The sequence below is a fragment of the Nycticebus coucang genome, chromosome 13, assembly GCF_027406575.1.
Source record: "Nycticebus coucang isolate mNycCou1 chromosome 13, mNycCou1.pri, whole genome shotgun sequence".
Lineage (NCBI taxonomy): Eukaryota > Metazoa > Chordata > Mammalia > Primates > Lorisidae > Nycticebus > Nycticebus coucang.
Genome location: NC_069792.1, coordinates 92,499,937 through 92,514,546, shown reverse-complemented (window position 1 = coordinate 92,514,546; position 14,610 = coordinate 92,499,937). Strand labels below are relative to the sequence as shown.

Sequence of the window (14,610 nt, the reverse complement as noted above, 5' to 3'; positions counted from 1 at the left end):
ATTTTATGGCTTTGGATTTATTTTTCCCCTTGGAAATGGTTCTTAACTGGGATTTTAGAAGGTTGGAATATTTTTTCAAGAGAACAATGGTACTCAAAATAATGAAAGGTGGTCCCTACTTTTTCTGTATTTCATTACATTAAATTTTTTATTTTTTCCAAGAACTGCAAATAACATTTAAACCATGCCGCTGTTGTACCTTAAACAAAAACTCAGTGATAACCAGTATTTAGTCTATTAAAAATGTTCTTTTTAAAGAAAAAAGTTTGGAAGTCTCTGATTAGCCAGAGTATAGTATGGGTCTTCACTGAGAAATACGGTGACCCGTTTTCTTTGTGAAAATCTGGGAAAACACAAGTGTGGCTGTGATGTGTGTGTTCTATTTGCATTGAAGCAATGTAATTTTGTGTCTTTTTACTTTTCCTGACTTATTTAAGAAATTGTATAGTTTGGGGGGGGTCTTTTCTGTTAATATATTTGCATTCATTAAAGGATATGGAAAAAAAAAAGAAAACAAGATGTGGCCCTCACCCTGCTTCAGTGGTTTGTCTGTCTCCCTCTCCCCCGGGATGGAAAGATGCTGTCAGGACCAGGAGAGAAAGAACAATGGATAAGAACATGCTGAGGCTATGGCTTCTCTCTCTTTTTCTGTCTCTCTCGCTTTCTTTTCCTTATCTACTCCAAACCCGTATCTGATTTCAGGGGGAATGGAATGATTTGTTTTACTGCCAAAACAAGGTTATGTGGAATTTAATCCATCTTTTCTTTGTGTCTTTCAGAATAGATATGATTTTCACCCCTGGACCTCCATCTACTCCTAAACATAAGAAGTCTCAGAAAGGGGCAGCATTTACCTACCCATCCCAGCAGTCTCCCAGGTGGGGCTCATGAACATGGACTTACGGGCCTGTGGAACATCCCCACCCCCAGATCTCAGTTTGGGTCCTTTATGCGGGTAAAGTGGCCACTCCCCTAAATAAAAAGAAGAGAGAGTTTGAAACTTGTTGCAGTGTGGCCATTTGAAAGGTTTCTGTACAAAAGACTTTGGGCCCCTCTTCCCAAACCATGTGGGTGATACTTCCTTTTATGTTTTTTGTTTTATTTTTTTTTGAGATAGTGTCTCACTCTGTCACCCTCAGTATAGTGCCATGGCATCATCATAGCTCACAGCAACCTCAAAATCTTGGGCTGAAAAGATCCTCTGCCTCAGCCTCCCAAGCTGAACTACAGGCACCTGCCACAACACCTGGCTATCTTTAGAGATGGGGTCTTCCTCTGCCTCAGGCTGGTCTTGAACTCCTGAGCTCAGGCAATCCACCTGCCTTGGCTTCCCAGAGTGCTAGGATTACAGGTGTGAGCCACCACACCCAGCCTCTTTTTATGGTTTTGAAAATGAAAATAACCACACCAGTTTCCTAGTTATAAAACAAGAGGCAATGTATGCTTTTTATTAGAACCAGAAGAACCTGTCATGTTAGCAGAGCCTGCAGCACTGATAATCGTCTGCCTACCTCTTCCTGTTGTGTTGACCAGTAGCCCTCTCAGGACAGAGCCAGAGAAGGCAGTCAGATGTCAGGCCCCCATCAACATTGCAGCACAGAAGTTTTGTCCCTCAATAGAGCAGGTCTCCTCCCTCCAAAAAAACATTTTAAAAGTTTGAGTAGGGCATCCTTTAGGAAGTCTACTACCTGAATTTACATCTCTTTATTCCCAAATGTCTTCAAGGTGTGTAAGATAGGTGATTGAGGGAGTCAGGCTTAAGAAATACTATGTAACTTCCTCTTATAAAAGGAGCAAAAACATGGCACGGTGAAAAGGGGTGTGCTTCGGTCTTGGGGATACACCAGGGAGTGACGGGGCCGTGAGGACATAAAGCGCATGTGCCCCATCTAAAGGAGGTAATTGCTGTGTGTTTTATGATTGCTAATTTTAAGAATTAAGGTCCTCTGTTTCCCCATAGTCTAATTTTTCAAAAAAGGAGAATATTCCGATTTTTTTATGTGAAATTCTCCATTTTTGAGATGGCTTACATGTTTTAAAACCTTGTACAGGCCCAGGAAAACCCGAGTAGGCTGGATTAAATTACAGGTCATCAGTTTTTGACATCTGCCTTAATTGAAGACTGCTTAGCCAAAGACAGGCCAAGGATTTACCAGGATTTAGTAGCCTAAAAGAAAGAAAAATCAACTGTCAATAAATGCCTAACATGAATAATTTTGGGCTCCCTGAGAGTTCTCATCTACATAGAACATAAAAATATTGCAACTAACTGGAATGTAGGCCAGCATTCACTATGCCTAGCCAAAGAATAAATTCAGCACACGTCTCAATCCCATCCCCCGTGCCATCTTTTGAATCATTTTCCAGATTCAGCATTTGTTTTCCATTTCTAACAAAACTAGCCAGATGAAATAGTTGTTCCTCCTATATATAATTTTGGAGATTAGACAACCCCTTCCTCTCTCTCTCTCACACACACATATTCAGAATAGATGTTCTCAAGCAGCAGTCTGAGACTGAAAAACAAAGAAATTTCATTGAAAGAAACTAAACACTCTAAGCACTGTTAGGTGCTTTAGCAATTTTAACCCAAGGCAAGCCTTCTTATTATAGCTGAATATTTGGTTTCAAATTCTCCTACAGTGAAGGAAAGCATGAGATACCAGGGTTGAAGGCAGGAAAGTTCTGCCTCTTCCCGACTCACACACCCTCACGCCTGCAGAGTTGAGTGGTTCTCTTTCAGGCTGCACAAGATGAGGATGAGACTGAGAACGATGACTCCTGGGCCTTGGCCTGCCTCGCTGGAATTACCTTGCAAAGCAAAATAGATGTAATGATCTTACAGACGTGTTGGCTTTTTCTTAGGAATGAACCATATGTAGCCAGGCCGTCCACCTCAGAAACTGAAGACCAAAGCATGATGGGGAAGTTCGTGAAAGTTGAAAGACAGGTAGGTCTTTTCTTTCCTTCACCAAAAAGCAAGTATATAAAATTTATTTTCAACTGCCATTTTTATAGGGAGATGAGATACTTGATTAATACTATCTACCATTCAACAAAACATTAGGGAAATGAAATCACTGATTTGGCCTTTACTAACTGGATGATAACATGCAAGTTAATTGTTCTAAGCATCTTCCTTGTCTGTCATATGGGGATTTTAAATACTTCATGAAATTGCTGTAAGTACGAAGTGAGCGGATGCATCCAAATATTAGCTGGCACGGCGGTGGCTGCTGTCATCTGCACATCGTGGTGGTTGTGTAAGAAGTGTTAGTTACCCTCCGTGCCCATTTTTCCCTTTGTGCGTCTTTAGTTCTCCTTTTGTCATTGTCCACTCCGTGGGTGGCCTGTGTGAAGAGATCTGGGTATATGGGGGAGGCTCACTCAGGTGGAAAGAGAAAGTCACTCCCAGCACCCGTGAGGCTCACTCTGGCTTCCATAGTTTGCTAGCTCAGATTCTAGCATCATCTGCCTAAGTTTACACTAAATAAATGTCACTGCCAATTTCCATTAGGATTCTATCAATTCTTTGATTTTATTCAGAACCCCAAATGGGATCCATACAGAAGTGAAAGAAAATCTGAATTTTGGGGGGACAGGGTACATCAAGAATATTGTTTTTCATTTTTAAAATTTCATTTATAACCTCAGCACTACTAATCTGTCTGAACCTCTGTTTCCTCACCTGTAGGACAGATACCATAATCGCATCTACCTTATAAACTTGTCAACATTAAATGAGTTAACAAGCAGAGTCAGGTCCCGAATGCTCTGTGTTAGTGACTGTTGAGGCTTGGGTGTGACACCAGTAACTAACACTCAGATCCTGCCACTGTCTCTCGCTGTGCTCATATCTTATGTAAAATGAGAATATATGTCAGGACAGTGAATTGTAGATTGTCAGAGCAAGACCAGTTTGATGCTATTGATTTTTCTGACAATGAGATCAGGAAACTGGATGGTTTTCCCTTGTTGAGAAGACTGAAAACATTATTAGTGAACAATAATAGAATATGCCGTATAGGTGAGGGACTGGATCAGGCTCTGCCCTGTCTGACAGAACTCATTCTCACCAACAATAGTCTTGTGGAACTGGGTGACCTGGACCCTTTAGCATCTCTCAAATCACTGACTTAACTAAGTATTCTAAGAAATCCTGTAACAAATAAGAAGCATTACAGACTATATGTGATTTATAACGTTCCTCAAGTTAGAGTACTGGATTTCCAGAAAGTGAAACTAAAAGAGCATCAGGAAGCAGAGAAAATGTTCAAGGGCAAACGGGGTGCACAGCTTGCAAAGGATATTGCCAGGAGAAGCAAAACTTTTAATCCAGGTTCTTGTGTCACACACATGTGCTCACAAACTCGTGAAAATGTGCTCACGCAAGTTCCCCACAAGAACAGATGCAGCTTCTGCTGCCCCTCAGGGCCCCTGGGTAGGCCCTCCGGTTCTGAAGAGCTTGATTCTTGGTAACCACTACCCTGGTATCTGTGGGGCTTGCATCGCCACGTGGGAGAAACACCTGTGATGTTTAGCTCTATGAAAGTTAAGAGTATCTTACAATTTTATAAATTTTTATAATTTATTATCTCCATCCTACAGGTGAGGAAACAGAGGCACTGACAGACCAGCAAAGCTTATCTGAGTAGAGATTATAAATTAAATTTTAATAATGAAAAACAACATTCTTGATATATGCACCCCCCCCCCCTAAAAACTTCAGATTTCCTCTCACTTCTTCATGGTTCCCATTTTGGGTTCTAAATAAAATAAAAGGATTGATATGATCCTCATGGAAATTGGCAGTGACATTTATTTAGTGTAAAGTTAGGAGACATGTGATTCGGTCTAAAGAAATGTTCGTAAATCAGGGACACCTGCTCCTTAACCCAGGCAGCTTTAGCAAGCTATCCCCTCCTCTGGAGGGCAAAGAAGGACTTCCTCAAACCATCTCTCTGCTCTCAGCCTTTGATTTCAGGAAAGCCTTTAGGTCAGTTGTCTCTATAATTTAGTGCTAATATTTGTGCAGGGCCTATGAGTAGGAGACATGCAACACATTATTAGTTGCTGTTCTTACTATTAAGACTTGCTAGAATTCTCTTCCCTCCTGGAATGTAGACACAGTAACTCTATATTTCCTTCGGAGCAGTCACGGCGAGCCCAGCGTGCCAGGGAAGCAGTCACTGCCTCCTTCTGTTTTCCAGGTTCAGGACATGGGGAGGAAACTGGACTTCCTGGTGGACATGCACATGCAGCACATGGAGCGGCTGCAGGTGCAGGTCACGGAGCTCGGCCCCGGCCAGGGGGCCGCCTCGCCAGCGGGGGGACAGAAGGAAGAGGACAACAGGTATTCGGATTTGAAAACCATCATCTGTAACTATTCTGAGACAGGCCCCCCTGACCTCCCCTACAGCTTCCACCAGGTGCCCATCGACAAAGTCGGCCCCTACGGGTTTTTTGCACATGATCCCGGAGACCTGCCCCGAGGGGGACCCAGTTCTGGAAAGAGTCAGGGGACACTTCCTTCCTCGGTGACAACATACGCGGAAAGACCCACCGTCCTACCCATCTTAACTCTTCTGGACTCCCGAGTGAGCTGCCACTCCCAGGCTGAACTGCACGGGCCCTACTCGGACCGAATCTCCCCCCGGCAGAGATGCAGCGTCACACGGGACAGCGACACACCTCTGTCCCTTATGTCAGTCAACCATGAGGAGCTGGAGCGGTCTCCAAGTGGCTTCAGCATCTCTCAGGACAGAGACGATTATGCCTTTGGCCCCAATGGGGGTTCGAGCTGGATGAGGGAGAAGCGGTACCTTGCCGAGGGTGAGACGGACACAGACACGGACCCCTTCACGCCCAGCGGCTCCATGCCTCTGTCGTCCACAGGGGACGGGATTTCCGATTCCGTGTGGACCCCTTCCAATAAGCCCGTTTAAAAGGGGTCACTGGCTGACTCCTCCTTGTAATGTAGGCGGACTTTGTACAGTTCACTCACTCTCACACCAGACGCTTACCGACGGGGCCACCAAGGGCTGCATCAGATGCAGGCATGTGCGTGGTGGCCCCCACCCAGGCAGAGGCTTCCACAGCCTCCTTCCTCTCCATGTTGCCACGACGAAGCACTTCCTTTTCAGCATGGTTTGCATGACTTTTCACTATATAAATGGTACCGCTAATCTCTTCTAGCATACACTTATCTGCTCTTCTTACTTTTGATCATGATTGGGCCAGTGCAGGGAGAAATTATTGACAAGCTGTGCTATTCATTTGGTTGGCTGGTTTGGGTTTTCATTTGGTAAGCAGAGAAAGGAGTCACGTTATTTCTAGGATCATTGCCCCCTTGTAGAAAACACTCCAGTGATTAACATTTTCTAAAGTAAGGAAATAATTTTCTCAACAAAATCACATTGTGTATCCATGAGGCTGCTAACTACAGAGCTAACATTAGAAAAAAAAAAAAAATGAGTCATCACATCTCCAAAACCAAGAATTTAAACAAATACTTTATTAAGGAAAAACTGGCAGAATTATTTAAAAAGCTCTCAAAAATACCCGATTTGATCTGATATTGTTCAGTATCATGCCTCAGTTTCCTTGTCTGTAAAAGGTGGTAATTTCAAGTGTAGCATTTCTGATGAGTTATGAATTGGTAGGGGAAAAAAGTAGATAGATGCACACACACGTAAAATAGTTTCTAATTTAGGTAGCCAAGGACAATGGAATTTGTCAAAAGTAGGGGTGGCCTTCTGGGCAGGAGCTAAATTCAGTGCCTTGAAAATGAGGTTCCAGTTCACGTTCCTCCCCGTGACACTTAAGTACAGAATATCCACCTAACAGAAATTATGAGAGTCAAGAAGGCATGGAGGATTAGCTAGCCCAAGCACTTCTTTTTAAAAATGAGAAATCCTAGGCTCAGGTAAAGTGACACACAGGGTCACTCAGTTGTCCTGTGGAGAGCCAGGAGTCAAAGTCTGGCCTTCAGATCCTCCCTTCCCTGGCTTCCCCTCACCACAACACTCCACCATTTACACAATGGCGCCAAGATGCCCATCCTTTGTGTCATGTGGTGAGCATGTACCACAGTTTATCCAGCAGGAGGTGCATGTCTGGTTTTAATGCAAAACATGCTCACTCTGTGCATTGTGTTTGGGATCCAGAAAAATAACAATGCAAGGTAGCTACGTTTACCGACATGCAAATAGGCAAAATTTCTAGAACCATCCAATGTTATTCCTCTATTTCTTAATGAAAATGCTAAGACCATACCTTGCCATAAGACTAGCTGAAGGGTAAGCAGTCAGCCTGAAGAGCACTGCCCTAGAATATAAGCCCAATATTAAAGCACAAGCCACCCTGGGGCCTCTTATGTTACTACTGCTATCACAAATTTTGATGGGAAAGGTTTTTGTTAGACGTGGGCTGAATTAGCTGAATGACTACACCACATTGTTATCGGCTCACTCCTTTCACACACTCAAGCACTGGTTGTGGGTGGTTGCCATGGTGACCACCCAGATGATTTAAATGACCTAAACAAATGACTGCATGCAACCAACATCCATATTCTTCCTCAAAGTCTTGGCAAGAGCCCCAGTAGCTATGGCAGGCTGCCCGTGGAGGTTTTGTCATTACCTAATGCACTATGTTGGAAAGAGAAGATACTTCTTCAGAGACTGGTTCCTTTCAACCCACAGGTACTAAGCAAAAGGCTCAGAATATAGGGGTGCTAAGAGCTTGGCCCCTGACTTGAGGAGCTTACAACCAAAGTCTGAAGTCCCTGGCCAAAGGTGAGCATTGTGAGTGGGAGAAGAGAGTTTTCCACAGAGGGCCAATGAAGGGATGGGTGAGGACCTTGAAGTCTGAGATGAGAAATACATAAGAGTGATCACACACATTCAATATGAAGTGCCTCCCCTGTGGTTTTTCATTTGACCTTCTGGCAATCTCAAGGACAAAGGCACAGGTCATTTTGTCTTCTTCCCCCTCCCTTCAATACAACTGAATAATCAATTGGGAGCTATTACCTAAGAAACCCTATGCCTCTTCCTGGGGTCTTGGTTCTTAATTCTGGTCTCCCCAGTATCATCTTTCATCAGAGGGGATTGCACTACCTGCCATACAACATATTGTTATGTTCTTTGTGTATTTGAGGTATTGGAAATCATAAAACAATTCTGGAGAATGAATCAAATTCTCTACATATGCACCAATTATTTTTCTTAACTTAAATATTCTTGCAGAACTTACTAGTTTCAGAATCTTACAAATAGAATTCCAGCAACTCAAAGGAGTTGTAGCTAAAAAGACTTGCCATGTATCCAGATTTAGAATAACTACCTTTGGTTCTTCTAATAACCTAGAAAGAAATGGAACTTGTGCTATTTTCTAAACCATAGGTGGGCAGTCCAGCTGCTCTGCTAGATCATAAGGCCAGGACAGCGGGGATTGGGCTGGTGTTGATCACCAGTATGTTTGCAAGATTAGTAAGTTGTCTTTATCAGTGTGGACACAGACAAAATACATGTTTCATGAATGAATAAATGATGAGTCTCTTAAGAGCTATTTTTCCCCCATCTAAGAAAACATAAGGGAAAAAGAAAAATAATCTTCTGGGATAATTCTACTTCCCCTTTTTATTAAAAAAACATGCATTCCAGAAGAGCAAACAAAATATACTGAAGTTGCTTACTCATAGGCAACCTCAACCAACATGGCTCAGTCAAGGAAACGGAAGTTCAGGGTCTGGGATTGAATGAGTTGTGGGAAGGATCTTCCCCAAAAGATCCTTTTGTCAGGCAAAGGAATGGCATGATGGAACAATGCAAAGGAATTGGTTAATAACATGGTCCAAGATTATATAACCTCGGCTATGCTAGTTGCTAGAGAACTTGCCCAGGAAATTGCAGTAATTTTGGCAGAAACCATGAAGTAGTGACAACTTAATTCTATCATAAAAACTAGGAATGATTTTCTCAGGTAAAACTGTGATCCTATCATATGGGTTTGGTTTCTGTGTCACAGTATGACATAAGGAAAATTTAAGAGTTCATATTTTAGCAGGATCCAAATGAGTGAAATAAATCAACTTTACAAATGGTAAGTGAAGGGTAATTCTAATGGGCTAAAAGAAAAGTACTTGAGATCAAGTGTGAGTTTTGACTATTAAAAACCAGCACACAAGCAAACAGCAAAAGTTTAAGAAAAAAATATTGGAGGAAAAGAAAAATAATTAAGAAACATTTATTCAACAACTATATTTATTCTTAGAACTGAGAACTTAGCCTTATTAGATATGACACTGATATTATAAAGCTCTAGTTTTCTTGAAAACCAACTAGAAAACCCCAAGGTTTATAAGCCAAAGTGAACAAATCAATCAACAATGCTTCCTGTGTCTATTTTGTGCAAAGCAGTGCCTAGACACTATAGTTTGAAAACATTAATTACTTGTAGAAAATCCCAACATAACAGGATCTACTCATAATTTGGCAAAACCATTCTCGTATTTCCATGCTACTATAATGAGAGTGTAATAATGAATAATTTATTTGTTTATCCACTTGACAAGGTTTATTCATCACCACTGTATGCCAAGAATTATGCAATGCACTGGAAATTCAGAGATTAAGAAAAACCACAGTTTCTGCCATCAAAATTTTAGGAATCTGGTGGCCTCAAATACTGGAGGTTCCTTCAAACTGCATCTGATTTTATCTCTGCAGACAACTCTATACAGAAAGGACTGCTTCCTAGCCTGGAAACAATGGAAAATTGAACATGAAAGAAAGCGAGAGTAAAAATTTTGCACCAAAATAGTAATGATCCCATCAGTCCAGGGAAGACTGAGTGGGTCAAATGGGGACTTCAAGTTTGGGTTCAAAACTATGCAAGAAAGGGGTTCTAGGATATCTTGGAGAAATGATCTTTCTCCTCCTCTCTAAATCTCTACCAAGATCAAGACCAGGCAAGCTGAGTTACTTCCATTTCATCATGTTGACCAAGAGACTATGGCACAGCATCTATCTCAAGAGAGAGATGTCTTGCAGATCAAATCTGCTGGGACAAGAGAAGAAGTCTGACAGTTCTACCAAACAATCCACAGGATTCCCCAAACTCTTTGCTTCCCCTGCAGGTGCCTCATAGCTGGTATATACGGTTTTCATAAATATGCTTTCAAGGTACCTAAGATCACAAGATTTTCTTTGCTCTCTGAATCCCACCCATCCTTAGGAATTTGCTCTGAATCCTCACTTGTCCTTGAAGGCTTGCTTATTTCAAGATGAACTTTAAAAAGTCTAAGTTCTTTCTTTATATCAAAAACAGCCCAGTATTCTTATATTACTGATGTTACACCATTCAAGACTGAGCCAACTTGCCCTTAAACTAGGCAGCAGGTATCCCCTCACCAATGACCAAGTTAGCATGTTAAGAGCCAGGTAATGGCTCTTCTGGATGGTGTTAATGTTTTTGGAAGCCAGTGATGATACTATTGAAGAATAGGAGGAAGCATTGAAGAATAGGAGGAAGCACACAGAGATGACCTAGAAGAAAATTTGAATTCAGGACTTCGAAAGTATTTGATTCTTCTGTCCTGTTTTGATTTTCAAATGAGACAATCAAAATACAATTAAAGCCCCTAGTACAGTAACTGACACATACCAGGGACTGTTAATTATGTTCCTTCTTTTTTTTTTTTTTGTAAGTTTGTGTTGACTCCATTGTTTCAGTCTTTGTTATTATTTATGAATTCTAAATTCACACCAGAAAATTGTTTTCAGAAACAATTGTTTTGAGTGGAGGTACAATCCCAGTTATTACATGAAAATATCAGGCACTTTCAGAATTGCTTTTTAAATAAGTACGTCTCTGCAGATAAAAATGTTTACTTTTTCTCATCGAAATGGGAAAGAAAAGGAATGTTGGAAAGAAAACAGCAGGAATATTGGGTCCAGTGGCTGAGCTGTGCTGGCCCACTGGACATACAGTACCAGGTGTTGTAGCATTCTTCAAAGGATGGTTTATTTGTAGGAGGAAAAACCAAATGGCAGGAATGATTAAATATGAAAGGGCTCATAGTTTCATGAGGAAAGTCAAGTGTGCCATGATGGCATGACACTCTACCAATGAGTGAAGGAACTTCCAGAAGGAAGAGTTCAAGCTTGCTCAAACCCTGCCTGGGCAGATTGTTTCTAGTCTTTAAGAGTCTTGACCTCAGCAACCCTGCAGGAGAATCATGCTTACTGTTTGATATATTCTCATAGACACAAGAAGACAGACATAATTTCATAGATTCTTACATGCTCAGAGCAAGAAAAGACTTTGGTCACCCAGAACAACCATGGATCAAGAAACAGAGGCCCAGAGTGAAGGGAATCACTCCAAGTCTGTCAGTGATTGAGCAAGTAATTGAGTAGCAGAATGAATCCAGAATCCAGGTCTCCTGACTCCTGGTCCAGAGGAGACAAAAACCTAAAAGTAAAATAGGAAGTGAGAAAAAAGCATTCCTGTTGAGCCCTGAAAATTCCCAGCCCATTTGAGAAACTACTAAGGCAGACACATTTGGGGAACTTCTTCCCATCTCTAGAGTGCATGTATGATTGATGTCCCCATGCCTTGAAAGATGAAAATGTTCCTTCTCCCACATTCCTGCTGTCTTCAAAAGGCATAGCAAAACCCCCTGCCTCTGGGTGCACTTGAGAAAGGAAAAGAAGGAGAATGACCCCATGGCCAGGAGAGCCCTTCTACCCTCCCCTCCTCTGATCTCTCCTACTTTGATCCCTCCTTGTCCTGCCAAGCTTGGACTTGTTCACCTTCTTGGCCCATGCCTTGGACTCATTCAGCTCATGCTTCAAGTTGTATCCTTATCTATAGGCCAATTAACAGGATTTCTTTTTAAAAAATCTCTAAACTAATATGTGATTTCTTTGGGGCTCTATGTGGCCCCAAGTTTACCAAAGGTGTCCCTTTGTTCTGAGATCTCTGGGTCTCATCTGAACCCAGCCTGGTTCCTCTTTCTTTGTCCCAGAGAATCGCCATATGGCCAGCTCATAGCCAGGTACTTTTATAGCGCTTTCTCCAAAAACTAAAAAGACAGAAACAGGATTCATTTGATTCATTTAAGACATCTTACATTTGTGTAACTAGGAAATTATTTTAGGAAGTAAGCAGGCCTCTGTTGGCTCAAATGAAGCTCTCCATAGGTGGTTTCCACTTATGTTGTGCTTAGGATAGCTTTGCTAGAATATTCCAGGACTCCACAATGTTCCTTGTTAAACCCAAGGATAGGATGTTCAGTCTGCCTGAGTCAGGCTAAACTGACGAGTCCTAAGAGATAATCAGGAAGAAGAGTGGCCAAGTTCTTGAACAGCAACAGTTGACGCAGCAATTGTAAAGGTTGTCATTCTCCTTAGGTCTCCTTCTTCCAGATAAAATTGTTCTGGGTTTAAAGTTAAGTTTCAGGGGGAAATAATAATTTTTGACAGAATCAAAAATAGGCTACATGTAAGAATAATTTGAAAATGGCTTACAATGAAGCAGTCTAAAGCCTAGCTCAGTCCTCAGGAATGTACTTGTAATTCCTCTTAGACGTGTCAAATGGACTGCAATTTGATACCTAAGAATAATAAAAAATGAGAATATGTTTTCTTTCAATGTTCCATTCCCTTCCTCTGTCTATAAAACTGAAGTCAGGGAAGGGGAGAGAAACTTGACTCGAAGCTCTCTGGATTGCATGTGACATAACAACTCTCTCTACACTCCATGCCATCCTCATCACAGCCCCATGAGGGAAATGTTACTGTCTCTATCTTACAGATGAGGAAACTGAAGCTGTGAGGGAAAAGACCTTGTCAAAGGTCACACATGATAAGAGGTAGAGCCACGATTTTAGCCAAAGCCCTTGTACCTGCAAAGCGTGTTCTCCTTCCACCCCCAGCTGAGTCTCCCAGGTCTATGAAACGCTCCCAGATCACGCCCCATGCTCCTCATCATGGCTTGCCCTTCTGTGTCCACTCAGCCTTACGGGAAACTGATCACAGACCCCCAGTTCCCTGGAGAGAAGAGTAGTGCCTGGCTCAGCTGTTCCTCTGAGTGGTTTCACGATCCAGCTGTCAGTGGCAGAAAATAATGCCACATAAATTATTCACCTGGTTCATGTTGGAATCCATTAGCTCTCAGAGTTTGGTGCAGCTGCAGATAATCCCACAAGCACCCCTTGTTCTTTGCCCCCAAGGACCTCTTGTCATTGTCTTTCACCAACAAGTTCAAATATCTCCTCCTCAGCTCTGCTGACTCTGGTCTTTTGTCTCCGGACTGTACCTTTATTTCAGGGCTTTGAAACCCTGAAGAGACAGGCCAGTCTATAAAAACATTATCCGTTTTCATTTCAGTTCAGTTCAGAACAGTTGTGTCTCTCTTTCTTGATATTAAAAGACCAAGGTTCCTCATGGAAGCCAACCTGACCAGGTAATTGTGCCCTTTTTTATTCCACTGAATACTGAATAGCCGAGTGAGGGGAGGGCAGCTCCACCCTCCAAAGTTCCCCTGAGGGTTGTGTGGTCCAAGATTGGGGCAGCTATTCTGTTAAAACTCAGACATTTTGCTGTTGAAGACGTAAAGTTGGCTGTGCCCCATCCTGAAAAATCGCCTTGGAAAGACAGGTGAACATCATCAAATAAGTCAATCCTTTCTTGTCTTAAAGAGAAAAACGACAGCGACCTTGTTTCAGATGGGATATGGCTATTTTTTTTTTCATTTTCTAATGTAGAAATGATTGAAGAACACCAATCATTGAAGAAAAAAATCGAGGTTTCCAGTGATGTGAATCCATTGTATTTGATTTTGGGTTGTATTTTCTTTGACCCCCTTTATGGCATAGAATTCTGGTGCCTTGCTCCCTGGATTTGTCTCCGTGCTCTGAGTAGGCTTTCTTTACATTCTGGCTTACAGGGGAACACAACTATTCCACAAGTGGCCTTTAGTGCTCTTTATAATATGATTTCCTGTAATTTTTAAACTGTACGTGTAATTTATATTCTGGCTTTGTCCAATATTTGAACAACTTTAATAGGTTGATTTCCATACATATTATGCAAACAATTCTTACCTGATTTTTTATGTTCTATCTTAAATAAATATTGCACCACTTATTAATAAATAGACATTTCAGTGGTTATGTGGAGGAATGTTATTTGCTTTAAAACAGCCCTTATGAGATTGTGTTATTTATGATAAATGATGCTGTCTCCTGCAATGGAAAAGCCTCTCAATGTCAGTGGCCTAACACAATGAAGATTTTATGTCTTTCTCAGGTCACAGTCCAGGGTGGATTGTCTGAGTTCCAAAGAGTGATGCAAGGATTTGGACTATTTCCATAGTGGGCTCTAAAGTGCTACAGCCCCTCACTTCCATCCACAGAACTAGGAGGGGAGAATGCAGAAAAGCCAGGCTGGCCTCTCCTGTCTGTCTTGGACTCGAAGTGACTCATCACTTGCACTCACGTTGTCATTGCCCAAGATCAGTGACATGACAACCTACAAGGCTGCTATGGAAATGTAGCCTTCATGACTGCCCAGCACAAGGAAATACGCATTGAATATATAG

The 14,610-nt window shown here is 41.9% G+C and overlaps 1 protein-coding gene across 1 annotated transcript in view; it reads left to right on the top strand.

Annotated features, from left to right (window-relative positions):
* The window catches only part of KCNQ3 (potassium voltage-gated channel subfamily Q member 3), a 310,685-nt gene extending 296,507 nt beyond the window's left edge, over positions 1-14,178 (top strand). The window contains exons 13-15 of the mRNA XM_053558265.1: positions 780-878; positions 2,866-2,950; positions 5,211-14,178. Coding sequence (XP_053414240.1) covers positions 780-878; positions 2,866-2,950; positions 5,211-5,945 — 919 coding nt within the window. The 3' untranslated portion in view covers positions 5,946-14,178. The remainder of the gene's footprint in view (positions 1-779; positions 879-2,865; positions 2,951-5,210) is intronic.
* The last annotated feature ends 432 nt before the right edge of the window (positions 14,179-14,610 follow it).